The sequence below is a fragment of the Scomber scombrus genome, chromosome 14, assembly GCF_963691925.1.
Source record: "Scomber scombrus chromosome 14, fScoSco1.1, whole genome shotgun sequence".
NCBI classification, from domain to species: Eukaryota; Metazoa; Chordata; class Actinopteri; order Scombriformes; family Scombridae; genus Scomber; species Scomber scombrus.
This window is the reverse complement of record NC_084983.1, coordinates 28,847,714-28,865,525: the sequence shown is the minus strand read 5'-3', so window position 1 is coordinate 28,865,525 and position 17,812 is coordinate 28,847,714. Positions and strand designations below refer to the sequence as shown.

Here is a 17,812-nt window from a genome sequence, read left to right as displayed (position 1 = left end):
TTGAGAGCGACTCAGATTCTTCTGATGAAAAGGAAAATGTTGCAGCTGGTGGGTTAACACACACAACATTAGTACAGAGCAGCTTCTGGTGTGAGTCGGACTGCCAGACAGAGTGGCGGCTGCATCAGAGGAGTGCATGTTTTTGTGCAGACTGTTTTTTTAAAAATCGGCCGGCCAATTAAAAACATGCTGATCCTGATAATATGAGAAATTACGGATCCTATGCATGCCTTTACAAATCCTTATGCATGGCTAGATCTACCAGCCATGTGAAGGCAGTCTGGGCAAGTAACCAACGGCCCTCAATGATGAGAGGAAAAAATATGGAGTTACAAGGTCCTGGTGGTACTAATCCAGCATTGTCTTCACACTTGACCATTTTTCCTGCTTCCATTACACCAACTTCATGAACTGACTGTTCACTTGCTGCCTAATATATCCCACCCGTTAATAGGTGCCATTTTAATGAGATAATCAATGTTATTCACTTAACCTTTCAGTGGTTTTGTTTTGAATCATCAGTGTATATAAGAATAACATAATTGTGAGTTCATGTTTTTTCAAAGCAATTTGTTTAGCCCTTTAACTCTGAATCAAAGGCAAATATATCTCTTAGCAGATAATTTGTAAATGTCGGACCCCCCCCCCCATGGCAGAACTACATAAAGAGTATTAAAATTATGGTTAAAAAAACCCTCAGATTTCAAACAAATCTCATCCTCACAGTTGATGCTGCATGCAACACAAAGGGAACATGGAAATGACTTACATTCTGGTAACATATGACCAATAATGGGGAAACTCAGAAGTGTCCAGAATGTGCGTCTGTGCTGTGCATGCTGACACTGTCTGTGATGATGTCAGCAGTCATTAACCTGCTCTTTACTGCTAGACAGGCTTTATCACAGATGCCAAGACAAGAGGAAGTCCTCAGTGTGGAAACTGACTGTTTTTCTTCTTTTAAAGATCAACCAAAGAGCAGCCGAGCTGACACAGTAAGAGTTATGAAATTACAGTTAATGATGAATCTACACATGCTGGCATTATTTAACATACATTTATGCTGTATTTATGATCGAATGAAAAGTTTGGGTTTCAAAGTAAGAGATATAAACATACTTTCCCAAGATAATTATACACCCACATTTATCCAAGTATTCCCAATAGAGGATGAACATTAGGCAACCGAAGCTACACTGTAGTGATAAATTTATCACAAAAGTTTCTGTTCAAAGAAACTTTAACTTTAGAACTTTAATGGTCGGTCGGAATAAAACCTCAACAGACAATTTATTTCTCCTCCAGCAGGGGGCGTTTATCAAATACAGTCACTCTGCTTGATGCTCTGTTGTCTTGGTTTTAATGTAAAGCAGTGAGTCATGCTCACAGCAACAGTATCACTGAGTTCACAAAATCAACGGGTCGTTTCATATCACTGTTTTCAGTTCGGTTTATGTTGTTCTTTTCTGGGGTTTTACACTTAATTTCTCATATTTTTAGACTGGATGATATGACATGTCATCAAGGCAGGAGCGCAATATAGATTCATTTAAAAAAATCCTAATTAATTTAACACTAACCGACAATCATGTATCAAGGAAACATATAAATTAGTGGCTCAGATAAATTAACATTATTTTACACACAGCTGAACACAGGCGGGTGTCTGGGATTCCCCCCAGAGAAACACGTCATCAGGAGGGATTCCCACCTGACCGGCCTTAACTAAAGGAGGACAAGATCATAACAATATAAAGAGCTGTCACATGAAGACCATCGCGCATGCTCCATACTACATTCATTAGTTTGATGAAGTTACTAATAATGTTCCGTGCTACTCTGTTTTTCTGCATCAGTTATTTTTTATATGCGCATTTATTTATTTACAGCCGCTGCAGGTCTCCTGTTCAAACGGACCAATTTACCTCACAATGATAAAATACAACAAGCCAACTCTAAAATAAAACATGTAACTTATCCCAGACTACATTATATAACCTATTTCAATAAGCACACTGCAGGATAAAAGAGAAAAACACAGAAGGAAACTATTTTATTGATGTTGCTCAAATCCGCCTTTGGCACGTGGAATAATAATATAATTATAATAATCTCTGTAGGAGATCAAGGTCACACGTCAACATAAAATGGGATCATTTATTTGTAGCCGATCAACCACCGTGCTAATAATAAAAGGTTATAGATATTTACTTCATAGAGATATTTTGGGTCTACACACGTTTGTGTATCCTTCTGTTTGTGTTATTGTGTAGTTTGGTTGCTTTGCTTTAATCAACCTGTAACTGGAGATGGTGAGGCTCTCTCAGATCAGTAGCTGCTGGTGTTCGTACTGTTGGAAAGCTTGGCACGGAGCAAAAGCCTCCATAAGTCCCACGTATAATAATGTAACGCCTCCGTGTCATGCCAAATGAAAAAAAACTAAAAACTTTACTGGGTTAACTGCGCGTGTCATGAACTGAACAAATTGAACAATACACACCTGGCCTGAACCTTGACACGCGTACCAAACAGGACAGATTGTTTTAATGAACCGTTCCACCCCTAGTGTTCAGACAGACAGCAGTCCTGTGTGAAAACATGAAGCCTCTTCATTCATTTCAGTTAGATCAGATAACGCTGAGGGCGTCCATCAAAACAGTTGAACCTGGTTCAGCCTTTGGCAGCGTTGCATCAAAGCCTCCTTTCTTATATATTTGTGTTTTATAATACTGACATATGTTTATTTTCCAGGAGAGAAAGATTCCATCATGGGTGAGTGCATTTCTTTAGCGCTTTGTAGTGATTCATGTCGTTCATGTTTACATTTATGTTGATTTATTTGTCTTCTTTTTGTGTCCAGAAAATAACCATCAAAGATGTACTGACCAGTCGTGACCTGGGAAAGAAGGCCATCAATGGGAAAGTTGTGCAGAAGTCTGCTCTGCGCACATACCAAACCAAAGACAAGAAGAAAAAGTTGTTCTTTTACCTGGGGATCAGTGATGAGACAGCCTGCATTAAAGTGATGGTTTACGGAGACGATCGCTATGAAGAATTCCAGAAGCAGAGCTGCTACACATTCAGAGATGTAATCATGGTAGAAAATGTCATGAAAGTTACCAGACTGAGCACAGTGGCAGATACAAACACCATTGATGTCCCAGAGGAGCTGGAGATGGCAGCTGAAATGCTCATTTATCCCCAGAAACCAGTTTGCAGCATAGCAGAGGCCAAAGCATATGCTGACAAGACAGCAGTGAGCGTAGAAGGAACCGTAACAAAGGTGAGTTCCTATGAGACATTCAGCATTACTTATTGTAAGAAGAGCCAAAAAATTTGGCTCATCTGCCAATGTGACAACAATGCAATACTGTTTTAATTTATGATACAATATACTTTATTGTCCCTTCAGGGAAATTTGTTTTGGACTCGAGCTGATACATAAATAAATTACATCCAACGCAAAAAACTAAAGAAAAACAACAAAAAAGAACATCCACATATTGCACGTAGCCCTACAGAGTATATTGCACATATGACATATTGCATAACTCCCATATTGCACATTTCCCAGTGAAAAGGTAAAAAGATAAAAACCCATTGCATGAACCCCACAGCCTCCAGTGAATGAATCCAGTTGAGGTGTGAATAAGTTTATACACCAACAACATGAAAGAAATGAACATGCTGTTATACACACAGGATATAAATAATTGGCTAAGCACTCTAATAGTAAAAACCATATCAAGTATAATAAGGGCTGCATTGAAAAATACGCTGCGTAAAATGAAGTGGATCAATCATATTGGGCTCTTAGATTGTTCCTGTTAGGTGCCTTCAGTTCAGATTTGAGTGGGTATGTTTGCTCCACAAATGTGTGTTTTGACTATAATGACGCTTCACAGTCTCCACAGTACACTCAACCATGTACCTGAACAGCTATGATGTGCTGTGATCAGCTAAACGTACTGCTAATGCTACGCTGTCTGTGTAGACATGGCATCAGAGTGTCCATTATTGATTAAAAGCTGTTCTGTCTACTTTTCTCCCTTTTGGAACACTTTTCTGAGTCGTGACTCCTCGGCTCTGCTTCCTTGCTTTAGCAGATGGATTATCTGTTCATCAGCATCAGTGGTGTATGTCATTAAGAATTAGTATATGCTGTTGAGAAGTGGTGACAATGGAACACGAGTGACGTGTTTATCTCTACCATTTTGACTTGTGGCACTTAAACTGTAGTGTGCCTCGTCCTCACAAACAAACCAAATCCCTTCTTGTTTCCTTTTTGCTTCCTGTGAGTTTACCTCCAAGCTCTTACTCTCAAAACTGAGCCATTTTATAGCAAAGACTCACTGACCTCTGAGAACATAAATATAATCTCGCTTACAGGAAGTAGAGGTGGAACACCTCAGGTTATGTTACATGGAATATAAAATCTACACATAAGACAAATCCAGTGTAGCTGAAGATTTCCCAATCTGTTGTTGAATTTGTTGAACATAAATAAACTTTTTGGATTGTTTCCATTGTTGTTTTTTTCAGATTGGTCCTGTCGAACACGTCAAAGTGAAGAACCAACGCAGAAAGAAAGAAAAGAAAGAATTCCACCTTAAAGATGACACCGGTTCCATCCACATCACCTTGTGGGGCAAAGACGTCGCTCAAATCCGAGGAATATCAAATGGAGACTTCGTCAGAGTGACCAACGTGAAGACCAATCGCTATAATGAAACTGTCTCTCTGAACTCAACCAATTTCACCGAAATTTGCAAGGTAGCTTCTACACACATGCTGCACGCTGTTCCACTGATGTCAGTTTAGTATATTTTAATTTTTCTCTCAACACACAGAAGCTGTGTTTGTTGCTCAGTTTGCTGGTAGAATGAAGTGCTCCTGCATTTCATAATCAGTGACACTTCTCAGTTTAAATATATATGAAAAACATTGTAGAGCGGATCTATACTGCAGATGTAGGGTGGAACTATTGAATCTGTTTGGTTATAAAATTGATATTTAACACTCAACCTTCAACTGTCGCTTTTCTTCCATGTCCTGACTCTGACCCTGACTGTGAAAATTTGTGTTTGCAGAAACAAAGCGCGGCCATCCACAATGTCACAGCTGAGATTATAGGAATCATATCAGCCAGTTTGATGGAGACTCACCTGGAAGCAAGCATCAACGACGAGGTGGAGACGTTGGTTGTGGCTTCTAAGCTTCTGGCAAAGGTGTTTGAGGTCAGATTGGAAGGGGACTTGAAAGATAGGCTCATTAAAAAAATCCCTTTCACAGCAAACGTAGAAATACAAGGAAGTACAATTAATAAAATCACAGCCAGTAAAGAGAAGTAAAAGTCGATGAAAAAGATCACCTTTACTTTGTTTGACTTTTATAAATGTCTTTTGTTCGTTTTGTTTTTCTGTGTTTTGTTTCCTGCTGTGTCCTACAGTAGTCTTAAGAGTAAAGGGCCGTCCACACTAAGAACAATAACTATAATAATAACTAAAGATAAAGATGTGAGCATCCACACTTATGAACTATAACGTCCTGTAAACAGCTGCTGGTTCCAGCTGAGTCTGTAGCTAATGAGAATAGATAAAGATGAGCTGTTACTGCTGTATATTAGGGTCAGAGGTGTGAGCTGATTCAGTGTGTTGATCAGAAGTATTTCAGACACTAGTTGTTGTGATGTTTCACATTTTGAAACATAGTATGAGCACAGATCTGAAGTCTTAAACATCCAATAACTTTGTTGCTTTTTCACATTATAATAGAGAACAAAGTTCCAGCATCTTTGTATTAATAAAGACTCTAATCACCTCTGGGTCATTCTGCTTCAGTTTACAGTGCGTCTGTGGTGAGAGAGGAACAAAGCCTCATTAAAGTAAATAAAGACATCAATCAGTTTCCAAAATGAAATATTAATTAAGTTTTACTGTAAATGTCAGGCTGCTGTATGGTTTATAGGAAGGATTTTGATTGGCTGTCAATGTTTCTATTGTTCATCTCACTCTGAAAGTGATCCAGTGATATCGTTCAACACTGTCATAACAGTTTAACTGAACAATTTTAAAAACTATATATTTATAGTTATAGTTCTTGGTGTGGTCCTAACGTTTCAGGGCATTTCTGTCCATCTGTGTTAAAGAGATTTTGTAAATAGATTGAGTTCTTCCTTCCATCTGATGATATGGGGCTTTAAATCCAAGTTAAAAATGTTTCTCTTTCCATGTACTTATGATTGAGCTCTTTTAAAGCACTTTCAATTTTAGTCTTTCATTTGCTCTGTATGTTCTTTAATCATTTTAAAGCAAATCATTTATTTTATGCTGCACTCTCATATCGTATGCTCCATTTTAGTCTAGCTTTTTATTTTCTTTCTTCTCTCTATTTTTCTGTACTTCGTTTTATTTTTATTATTGTGTTCTTTTTTTAATTGTATGTTTGAATATTTCCAATTTTTACTGTTCAATTTATACTTTTTTTCTTTTTAATTATAATTGTTTTGTTTTTTAATTGTATGTTTTTAATCCTTCCAATTATTACTTTTAAATCATCTGACATTTGTTTTGCTGTAAAGCACATTGAGTTTCCCCTGTGTATGAAATGTGCTATATAAATAAATCTACATTTACTCAAAATGTTTGTAAACTGCAAAATGCACTTTATTTAAACATCGTGTTCACCAATAGACTGACAGGGTTTATAACGGGAGATTTAGTTAACCATACAACCTGCACATGGTGATAAACATCTAAAAGCAATTAATAGTTCAATAAAATACTTAGAAAAGAGCAGGAATACACAGGTCCCCCCTTAAAACTATCACCAATATCAAAATGGACTGGTTTGTGGGCACTGGGGTCTAGTTGAGATGCAGGAGGGACACCAATGATCTTCGCTATGTTCACTGTGCTTTGTAGGGTCTTGTGGTCGGAGACGATCATTTGTTAGGATGCTTTCAATGGCGCTCTGTAGAGAATGGTCATGATCTGTGAGCCTTCTTTGCATGTGATGTGATGTGTTGGTGGTCCAGGTGGGGTTGTATTCGATGTGGAGGAGCAGCGGTGGGTACAAGTTCTCCTGAAGTCAGTATTTTCTTCACCTTTAGGGAGAGGTCGCTGTTGTTTTCGCACCACTTGGCTGCAGAATTTTGAAGGGAAACAGAATTGGTTTACAACCACTGTAATAGGGATTCACATTCTTTATCATCACTTTTAAGGGTTACAAGTCCTGCCTACATGTGGAATAAAGTTTAGCAATGTAGTTACATTTTGTGGTCAAAGTTTTATGGTTGGGTGATGTAAGCGCTTTTCATCATCCATCAGAGGGGTTCATTTTTCATCACTTTTCTGTATCTGTTTGAGATGTTAATAAAGAGAGAGAGAAGCTCTGAGCTCCAGCTGCATGCGTCACAATACAAGAAGATGCTTTTGTGTATGGAAAAATTCCCCCAAAACTCCCAGCTCTTCCTGTCCAGGTGCTGAAGTGTCCTTGAGCAACATTGAACCCCAAGTTGCTCTTGAAGGCCAGATCAGTGCCTTGCATAGCAGCTCTGACAGGTCTTTGTCTGATAAAGTAGAAAAGTGCTTTATAAGTGCAGTGTGTTCCATTTAAGTCGAAAGAAGAGATCTAACACTTTGTAGTAGCTTAGTTCATATGTATGTTCCATGAAGTAATGGATCTGATACTGATGAGGGACTCTATGGTCCTACTGCGCCCCTCTGTGGACAAACTGAATACCAGAAAACAAGTGAGTTCAGTTATCAAGAAAGATTTGCAGAACACAACAGTGTAAAATATACCTACTTTCTTCTTTAAATGAACCACAGAAGAGCAGCCAACCTGACGAAGTGGGAGTTCTGACAGTGGTTTTTGATTTTGGTTGTAAATGGTGAACTGAGAGAAGTTTATATTGACTCAGGATACACTTTAATTTTAGTTGAAAACTTTCCAAAATTAACTAAAATTATCAAGAGAATGTGAAGAAATCAGTTTTGACATTATGTCTAAGACCTCTATGTACTGAGCAGCATATGAACTGAAGTTAGCATGCTAACCAGCTAGCTTTGGCCTGTACTATCTACTATCACTAGTCCAGTCGGCCCTCAGTCCAACATCTCTAACATAACTCTAACAGCTATAGCATTAAAAAAAAAAAAAAGTTCAATAGATAAATAGATAGATAAATCCATGAAGGCAATTTAAGTGTTACAGAAGCCACTTAATATAAATCAAACTACAATAACAATGAGGAAGGTAAAAGAAAAAAATGCAAGTGAAGGCTTAATACAATAACTACACTAAAACAAATCACAGTGAGTAGTGATGTTATCTTAATATGTGCTTCAGTTGAAATAATGTTATTGACCTGTGATTTACTGATTTACTGTATTTTAAAAGAGAGGTTTTATTATCTGTGCCGCTCGCAGTGTTTCTATTGATTCTTGTTCATACCTCCGTAGCTCTGACCCTCAGTAAGTAACCTAGTAACCATGACGACTAACACTATAGTAACCTGTGTGTTTGTAGTTATAATAAATGCCTCCCATTTAATTCATAAAGGGAGTGGTGGTGTTTATTAAGAGCTAAGCCTGAACACTAACACTGGAATATATTTACAGTGTGTTGCTGCTGTTACTGAAATAAAAGATCTGAATACTTCTTCCATATCTGACAGAAGCTGAACCGTTTTACAGCACACGACAAGAAATGAAACTGAAAGTAACTGGTGGGCCAAACCATTGTTCACAGAGAAAGGGGGAGCTGTGAGTTTGAAACTAGATGTTATAAGTATTAACACTGATTGAGATGCTATAAGGATAAACAGTGATTTAGAAAAGTCAAATATTGATGGTGCATTTTGGCATGTAATGTAGATAAATAAGGTGGGAAGAATGTTGTAGAAACATAATTTAAGTTGGTATCTGCCAAACATAACTTCTTCCCGCCACTGAGTGCAGTTTGCAACATTTCATTCTAGAACGGCTAGGCTATGACCCGCCTTACTCTGCCTCTGATTGGTTAGGACTCGTTGGGTTAGTTAGGTTAAGCCAATGGAAAAACCGACTAGAGATAAGGGACTGGTGCCATCCGAGGAAAGAAAAAAACTGCTCTGAGTGCCAAACCTTGTTCACAGCATAAGGAAGAGCTGTGTGTTTGAAACGAGACATTATCAGACATAACACTGACGTGGAAATATCGGTCTTCATATAAATATTTGAGCATTCAATTTTGTGTCAAGCAGGTTGTAAAACATTAAAGTTGGTATCTTCCACTCAAACAACAAGCTTCTTGCTGCTACTGAGAGCAACTCTGACTTTGGACTCTGAAAGAAGAAACTAGTCCAGAAACGGAAGAAGTGAGTATTAATATTTCTAACAACGCATTACTTATATCTTTTAAAAATGAATCTACTGTGAGTTAAGATCCTTAATCACATTAATTACAAACTAACACTAAGGTTGGAACAAAGGAAAGATGAAGAGCCTGACAGACGAGCTCTTCCTGTTTATGTTTAACACACTGAAATGATAATAACTAATAACTAATATCAGTTTTACCGGTCTATTGAGTCCTGTACAGCAACTGAAATGTACGTGTGGTTCAGTTTGTGTGGTGTTATCTGCAGAGGGCTGATAATAGTCAGCTGTCTATATCTATATCTATATCTATATCAACCAATCATTATTTTCAGTATGTTTTACTATAATTATTTCTGCCTGATAATATTCTCCTGTGAAATCAAGTGTTGCAGATGTTGGATTATTACATGTATATTAACACATGTTGCAACCTTTTCTTTGCTCTTTAATCTACAGTACTTTGAGCTGCTTATTATTGGAATTAAATAATCTGTAGTTAATATTCCCATAGCTCTGAAATTAAAGAAACAGTGCTCCACATTCCCAGGTAGGATCTTATTTTGCTGTTAAGTGTTTTTACAGCTCTATCAGTGAACTGGGAGTTTATGCAGTGGTAATAGAAGTTTTTAACATTTTATTAACAGTTTTATGGATTATACATCTTGAAAAGTTTTGCCTACATTTGGAATAAAAATGTTTTTGCAATGTTCCAACATGTTTTTTGGGTGATGAATTCATTGGTTGCATCTGGCTCATGTTACTCACTTTTCTGTCTCTCGTCTCTTTGTGTGTCAGAGATGTCTGTAAATGTTTCAGAGAGTGAATGGAAAACAGCCCTGACCTCCATCCTGGAAGAGCTGGATGACCAGGAATACACGAAGATGCTGGGTTGTTCCTGTTTTGACACAATCCCCAAACGTACGAAGACGAGCAAGTCCAGAGAGGAGATGCCTCAAATAATCATCCAGTTCTTAGGAGTAGATGGGTCCATCTCTGCAATCAATGAAGCAATGCTGTTCATTCCAAGGAGGGACCCTGCAGTCCAGAACAAGCTGCGTCCCTTTGTGAACAAACTGAGCATCAAACAGAAAGAAGAGACCAAAGGTGAGTTCACAGTTATTAGCTGTTAATGTGAGACCACTGTAGATGTCTGATATGAGCACAGAGGGTTTTATGGTTGGTGTCTGTGAAACAGCAGGTGGCAGCACAGACCAGGTTTCTGCAGCTTCAACAAATTACATTTAAGGTTTCTCAATTGTGATTATTTAATGCTTTTCTTCAGTATACATGACAGTAAACTGAAACTTAAGCTTCTACAGCTGGTCACACAAAACACATTTTAAGATGCCTTTGATCCTGGGAAATTGTAACAGTCATTTTTCACCATGTTCTGATAAATTATAGAGAAAAAAGATTAAATATATTTTTTCAGTAGTGAAAATAGCTGTCAGTTGAAGTCCTACATCAACATCACGTCTTCACAGAGAAAAGGTGCCAGTGGTATAGCCACAACCTTTTCTCAAAAATGCTAAATAACAGAAACCCTTTGTTTGATTGTTCTGATGGACTCCATGAAGGAAATGTAGGAGAAACAATCAAAAACCACAAGGTGATGATGATGACACTGGCTTAAACCAAAGTTAGGCTTCTTAGAAGATACACATAAACATCTCTGTGAATCTGCCTGGAGAAGTGTTTTAGGTAACATCTGACAGCAGAGGAGCTCCAAATCTCAGTTGTGTATACGGCCCTGCATGTTGATCAAGGTGATTTATTGATTCAGTTCCTGTCAGTAGGTGGATCTGAAAACATACATCTGACATTCAAGTATAAAGGAAACCGATAAAGGAACGTCTCAGAGTGATTCCTGAACATGTTTGCCTTCTTGCAGCCTGGAGAAGCATCATTTTTTAAATTAATTATGATTCATTATATTTCTCCTGTTAGCTGGATTGTTGCATTATTGCATCCTTAGGGATAATTATAGAAGCATTTCACAACTTAAATTTGAGGGTGTTTACATTAATACATATTTTTAATCACATAAGTTGTATGTAAAGTTTTTGAAACTTCAATTTTATTCTTACTGAAAAGTTTATTTTATTTTAATTTACGTGTTGCAACCTTTTCTTTGCTCTTTATCTACGGCACTTTGAGCTGCTTATTATTTGAATTAAATAATAGGTAGTTAATATGTTAATGATGATTAAGTAGGACTTTATTTAGCTGTTAAGTTTAACCTGACTAAATTATCTATGTAATATTTCCACATTAAGATCAAATCACAACACAGAAAACAAATGGAGGTGTTTTGTATTTCAGTGTTGTCCAGCAGACAGCAGCACAGACCAACTAAAGAAAGCACGATGAGACTTTTTACTGCAGCAGTTTGCAGAACAACAACATTTGACTACAATGGCTGTAATAAGGATTTTTGACACTTAATTAACAGATTTATGGTTTACTACTATTTTTCAGAGAGTGAATGGAAAACAGCCCTGACCTCCATCCTGGAGCAGCTGGATGAGCAGGAATACAACAAGATGCTGTTTTGTTCCTGTTTTGACACAATCCCCAAACGTATGAAGACGAGCAAGTTCAGAGAGGAGATGCCTCAAATAATCATCCAGTTCTTAGGAGTAGATGGGTCCATCTCTGCAATCAAGGAAGCAATGCTGTTCATTCCAAGGAGGGACCCTGCAGTCCAGAACAAGCTGCGTCCCTTTGTGAACAAACTGAGCATCAAACAGGAAGAAGAGACCAAAGGTGAGTTCATAGGTATTAGCTGTTAATGTGAGACCACTGTAGATGTCTGATATGAGCACAGAGGGTTTTATGGTTGGTGCATTGTCTGTGAAAATGCCCCAAAAATGTTTTCAGCTTGTCAAATGTGATGATTTAATGATTTTCTCCATTATACATGACAGTAAACTGAAACGTTAGTTGTGAACAGCTGATGAAACAAAACACATTTAAAGATGTCTCTTTTGATCCTGGGACATTAACAGTAATGTTTCACCATGTTCTGGTATTTTATAGTCAAAAAGATGCTTCTTTTTTTCAGTGGTGAAAATGGCTGTTAGTAACAGTCTGACATCTACAACATGTCTCCACAGAAAACAAACAAACACATGACATTCAAGTATAAAAGAAACCAACATGAGAAGCAACATTTTAACTTAATTTACAATTTGTGTTGATTTTAACATGAAACTGACCAATCTGTGTCTTAAACTTATTAAAATGTATTTTTTCAGGGAAGAAGAGGAAACAAGAAAGTGATCAGAACTCAGCGGACAAGGAGCCAGAGACCGAAGCCAGTAGGTTTATACACAAACACATACACCAAAAGTTCAGTTGGTCACAGCAAACATCCTGTAATTCATCCTGTCCATCATGTGTTGCCATGGTAACAGTTTTAATTTTGTCTAGACAGATCTTTAACAGCAGCAAAAGTAGACAAATACAGTATCTGGGCCATCAAAAGTTGAATAGGTCACAGAAAACAGAGAAATATCTCAGTAAATTCAGACATGTTACAAATAAATTCTTATAATATCAACAGTTAAAACCAAGCAACACATTTTTCAATTTGGTGTTCATCAAATTAAATGAGACCTTTTTAATATCACATAAAATTAAATTAAATGCTCCTTTCAGTCAAACTGGTCAATGACAGAAAACCAGTAGGGACAATTAGGCCTTCTATTATGTATTGAGAACATTAATTTATTCATATTTTGTCAGTACTGCCCAGCTGTTGCCATGGAGCTGTGTAAGTGTGTGTTTAACTAGTCAAATTTAATTTTCAGAGTATAAGAGGAACAAAGTTGAAAGCAAAGTTCCTCTTATAATGAATCAAATATCCACTTCTGGACTTGTCATGCTGCCTTCAGACAATGTTACAGAGTACTGAGAAATGTCTCAAGTATCACAGTTTAATTATCTTTTAGAGAAACCGATGGTTATCTCTGTGTGTTTATGTGTAAAGAAGCAGTGTCGCTCTACATTTTAACCAATGTAAGCATGATGTTAGCCAGCTCAGATTTAGAGGTATACCAGTGCTCAATATGCTCAAACATGGAGGGAATAGGTACAGACTGTTGCTGCAGACAAAAGCTTTTTACAAATCTTACAGCTAATGGCTGAAATGAGAATTTTTCTTTGAAACCTTTTTTTAAAGAAGTTGTTTCCATTATGCAAGCTACCTGGATAACTGTTTAATAATGATAGTTGGATTATTAAATAGTCTTTTCTCTGGTTTATCTTCCAGGTCCACGGAGGGAAAACCTACAGAGGAATCTACCAGCAGGGGGCAGCGTTTCAGCAGAGGAGACGCTGCGGTCGGTTCGGGCAGAGTTTATTGACAGAGTGTCTAAATCTAATCTAGATCAGCTTCTGGATAAACTTCATCACTTTGGTGTTATAAATGATGGTGAAATGGAGTCAATCAGAACAGGAACGCGAGCAGACAAAGCTCGGGAAGTGATTGACACGGTGCGAGGAAAGGGAAATGAACCCAGCTCACAGTTTATCACTATCCTCTGTGAGCTGGATCCAAACCTTTCCAGACTGCTCAAATTAAGAGATGATTAACTTGTATAACAGTTATTAACTGTCACCTTTAAATACATTTTGATGTTTCAGGTAGGGATGCACCAATCTGATATTAATATTGGATATTTCACTGATATTTACTAAATAGCTAGATCAGGTATTGGATAATAGGGCTGATCTATTCATTTCAATTCTGTGTTTGCTACACACGCTCTATCATGTGTCAGCAGCGTGCTGGTAGACTCACAACAAACACACAGAACAGACAACTGGCAGCCCACGAGTCAATTTCTAAATACCAGTAAATAGTTAAAATGGTGTGGGAGCCAGTAGACATGGCTGTGTTCGAAACCGCATACTACACACTAAACGACCAGATAGTAAGCAGACCATTTACACTGTAGTAAACTAACCGATAACCCACAATGCATTTCGTTCCTACCCGAGCTGAAATCAGCAGGCAGAAGCTGATTTCATTTTAGCTCTAACTCTGTAAATATACCACTTTATCGACATTTATAACCTTTTTAGGCGGGAAAGTAAAGTAGCCCTTTAGATCCACAATGTGACGCTAATTTGTCCAAATAACACCTGTTTAAAGTTTTGTTCCTGCGAATTCGGAGCCACTCAAGTTAACCGTAGCGAATAACGCACTTCCGGTCATTTTCACAAAATAAAACACACGTTACCTTTTATTATTAAGAAAACCATAACGATAGAATTGGTGCTTTTATTTTGAAAACAGGAAGCGAACATACCCTCGCTGTAGCTAACTTGAAACCACCGAGGTGTTGATCTGTGACGTTTGTATTTTGGGTTTTTTCAGAAGTTACGTTGCATCTTGGGTAATGTGAGTGTGAGTAGTCAGCTCTTGATGCATACTCCACATTTCTGCTGAATCTAGTAAACCATCCTTCTCACATACTCTAAATCTCATACTACGCAGTTGAAACACACTACATACTTCAAATGACGTCAGAGTTAGTACGAGTAGTAGGAAAATATGCGGTTTCGAACAGACCCTGTCTCTGAAGCACAGAGGTTCAGCTCCGCCCCGCTGAGACAGAGGAGAGTTAGCAGCTAACGTTAGCCTCGGCTGCTGTTTGCTGTCATTTATGTTCACGCTGCTCTCAGAGAGTTTGTTTCAATGCAGGAATACTACTACTTTATTCCTCCTCTGTTCTGTATAAAAGGTCTGGACACTGAATGGAGGACAGAGCTGCTCCGCCACAATAACCGGCTATAAGCTGTGGTTGATAGCTAGAGAGTGAACGTAGAGAGGGAGCGCTGACAGTAAGAAAGCCGGTGAATCCGATCAATAACTCATCAGCGGCTGATACCAAAGCCCAGGTATCAGTTTCAGTATCGGACTGAAAAAGTCGGATTGGTGCATTCCTTGTTTAAGTGATTGTCTTTAATTTGCTTACTTCTCAGTTGTTACCAAGACCGGCTTCTTTTTTAGTGAAACTCACTTTCTGTTTCTCATTGTGGTCGAGTTGTAAGTCCTTTGAATAAAGTCCTTGTTTTGTACTTTTTTCACTTTTCGTTTTCCAGTTGTTTTTCTTCCGGGTTATTTTCAATGTTTACTCCTCTACTCCTCTAAACAATGTCAGGGTCATAATCCACATCCACAGATTTAACTTCTCAGTGGACTCTAGCATTTGCTTGCTGGGTAACATCACCAGTTTCAGCCTCGTCATCATGGAAATGTTGTTAAACTGACAGAAATCCTTCAATTACTGCAGTAATAGTGCTACAATAATGTGTAATACTTAAATGGAAATCGGACAATTTTATGTCAGTGTGGATAGCAGAAATCAATAGAAAAATCACATTGAGCAACAAGTAAATCTATTCACAATTTACAGCACTTTTTAATGTATTACTATGTATTTGCACACTACAGTATAACAGGTCAAATTCCCCATTAACTGTATCACCGGATCCTCTCAATTGTTGTACCATAATCTCAAAAGTATGTTTAAAGAGTAAGTCCTGTGAGTTTAAGTTCACCTTGTTTGTTTACTTCTCTGTTCATTTCTTCCATTCGTTTAATGCTGTTCATTAGATTTCTGAGCACTTCATTACACCATCAGTGGTTGGTGTGATAGAGTACTTTATTAATCCCTGAAGGCAATCTAAGTGTTACAGCAGTCACTTAATGTACATCTACTAAACATATATATATATATATATATATATATATATATATATATATATATATTTTAGATTTACTCAACATAGAGTAGAGACAACAGATATAACCACAACTATTATATATTATTTGCTGAGTGTACACTGATCACTTTATAAAATGTGATTTATTGCTAAATTAAATCAACAACTAAGCCATGTCTAAAGTTGTAAAATGTATTCCACTTTATAAACTACAATTTATCAATTATTTTAACATTCAAGCAACTTTATAATATACAACTGTTTAAATCTTTATGTGTCAATGACAATACTTTACTATAAATATATAATAACACCATAAAAGGAGCTAATTGTGTATTAACCTAAGTTCATTTTTATGTTACTGTAACAGTCACAGGAGGCTGCATGTTTCTGACCAAACTGTCCCAAACAGACTCCATGAGGGGGGCATGGGGACGTCCTCTACTGATGGTCAGGGGAGGCAGATCCTTGGAGGGTCACACAGACTCCATGTCAGAGCCAACGGTACGCTGACTGCTGTTAGATACAGGGATGAAACCCTCAGAGACTGTCAGACCTTATGTTGGTGCAGTGGGTCCTGGTCTCTACTGGTATGTAGGCAGTTCCTGGATGATGAAGGCATTGATGCCATTGACTGGACCTCTCGTTTCCCTGACTTAAATCCAGCTGAGCACCTATGGGTCGTTATGTATCGGTGCATCTGAGTACCGCCACAGACAGTCCAGCAGCTCAGTAAGGCCCTGATCCAGGTCTGGGAGTAGACACCATCGGCCAACTCATCAGGAGCGTGTCCAGACATTGTCAGAAGTGCATACAGGCAGGCTGGGGCCATAAAACACTACTGAGTCACATTATGAGCTGCTGGAGATCAGGTGGCACATTTTTACACATTGAACCTTCGAGTTTACCAACATAAGTTTGATTTGCTTAAGAATCAGATGAAGGTATTTCATTTAATAATGTAAAAGATTTCTGTCCCAACTCTCACTGTGTTTATTCACAACTGTGTGTGTGTGTGTGTGTGTGTGTGTGTGTGTGTGTGTGTGTGTGTGTGTGTGTGTGTGTGTGTGTGTGTGTGTGTGTGTGTGTGTGTGTGATCAAACCCTGTATTTACTGTATGATTCAGATGTGATGAAGATGGAGGGATGAGAGCAGGAGGGTGTGTAGAGGAGGAGGGAGGAGCTGCTGAGTTTAAAGGACTCACTTTGCTTTAATTAGATCCTCAGATAGGCGATAAGAGGCAGAGTGAGGAGGTGAAAGTGAGACATTTAAAGCTTCAGCGGCTTCTCTGAAGAAAAGGTGAGAGATCTAATATTTATTGAGCTTTTTGTCTCAGTTAGATCTATATCGTACAGCAGCTATTGATTAAAGATATGATATCAATGATAAATGATATCTGTCATTAACGCAGCACTGTACTTACAAAAAATGTTTTCTGTATCACAAACTGCGACATTGGTTTGGCATTCGTTCTCAGATGATTCAGATTTAATTCAGTTTTATTGTTTTTCGTCAGATTTTTCTTCATGAATGCAAGATGAGGAACATACTGTAAAAATTTAATTTTTGGTTTCTCATTGAAAATCATTTGTATTTTTGTAACTTTTCTGTTTTAAATCTAAAAAGATTACATGAAAACTTTGTTAAAACAGCTTTTATTCATCTGTTTTGTCACATTTGACTGTAAACTGAATTTCTTCAGACTGTTGATC

The 17,812-nt window shown here is 37.7% G+C and overlaps 2 protein-coding genes across 4 annotated transcripts in view; both read left to right on the top strand.

Annotated features, from left to right (window-relative positions):
* Positions 1-15,429, top strand: part of LOC133994114 (uncharacterized) — a 33,007-nt gene extending 17,578 nt beyond the window's left edge. Inside the window, exons 2-6 of one of the 3 annotated variants that reach the window (XM_062433318.1) lie at positions 9,328-9,361; positions 10,161-10,469; positions 11,844-12,131; positions 12,623-12,685; positions 13,639-15,429. In XM_062433318.1, coding sequence (XP_062289302.1) covers positions 10,163-10,469; positions 11,844-12,131; positions 12,623-12,685; positions 13,639-13,961 — 981 coding nt within the window. In that variant the 5' untranslated portion in view covers positions 9,328-9,361; positions 10,161-10,162 and the 3' untranslated portion in view covers positions 13,962-15,429. Of the gene's footprint in view, positions 1-9,131; positions 9,362-10,160; positions 10,470-11,843; positions 12,132-12,622; positions 12,686-13,638 lie in introns of those variants that run through there. The other 2 variants (XM_062433317.1, XM_062433319.1) reach the window with 2 other exon arrangements.
* Positions 15-5,351, top strand: LOC133993584 (uncharacterized). The gene is made up of 6 exons (XM_062432575.1): positions 15-48; positions 967-995; positions 2,752-2,772; positions 2,861-3,283; positions 4,543-4,773; positions 5,091-5,351. The coding sequence occupies exons 4-6, from the start codon at positions 3,026-3,028 to the stop codon at positions 5,349-5,351; spliced, it is 750 nt and encodes a 249-aa protein (XP_062288559.1). The 5' UTR covers positions 15-48; positions 967-995; positions 2,752-2,772; positions 2,861-3,025.
* Positions 15,430-17,812: the final 2,383 nt, after the last annotated feature.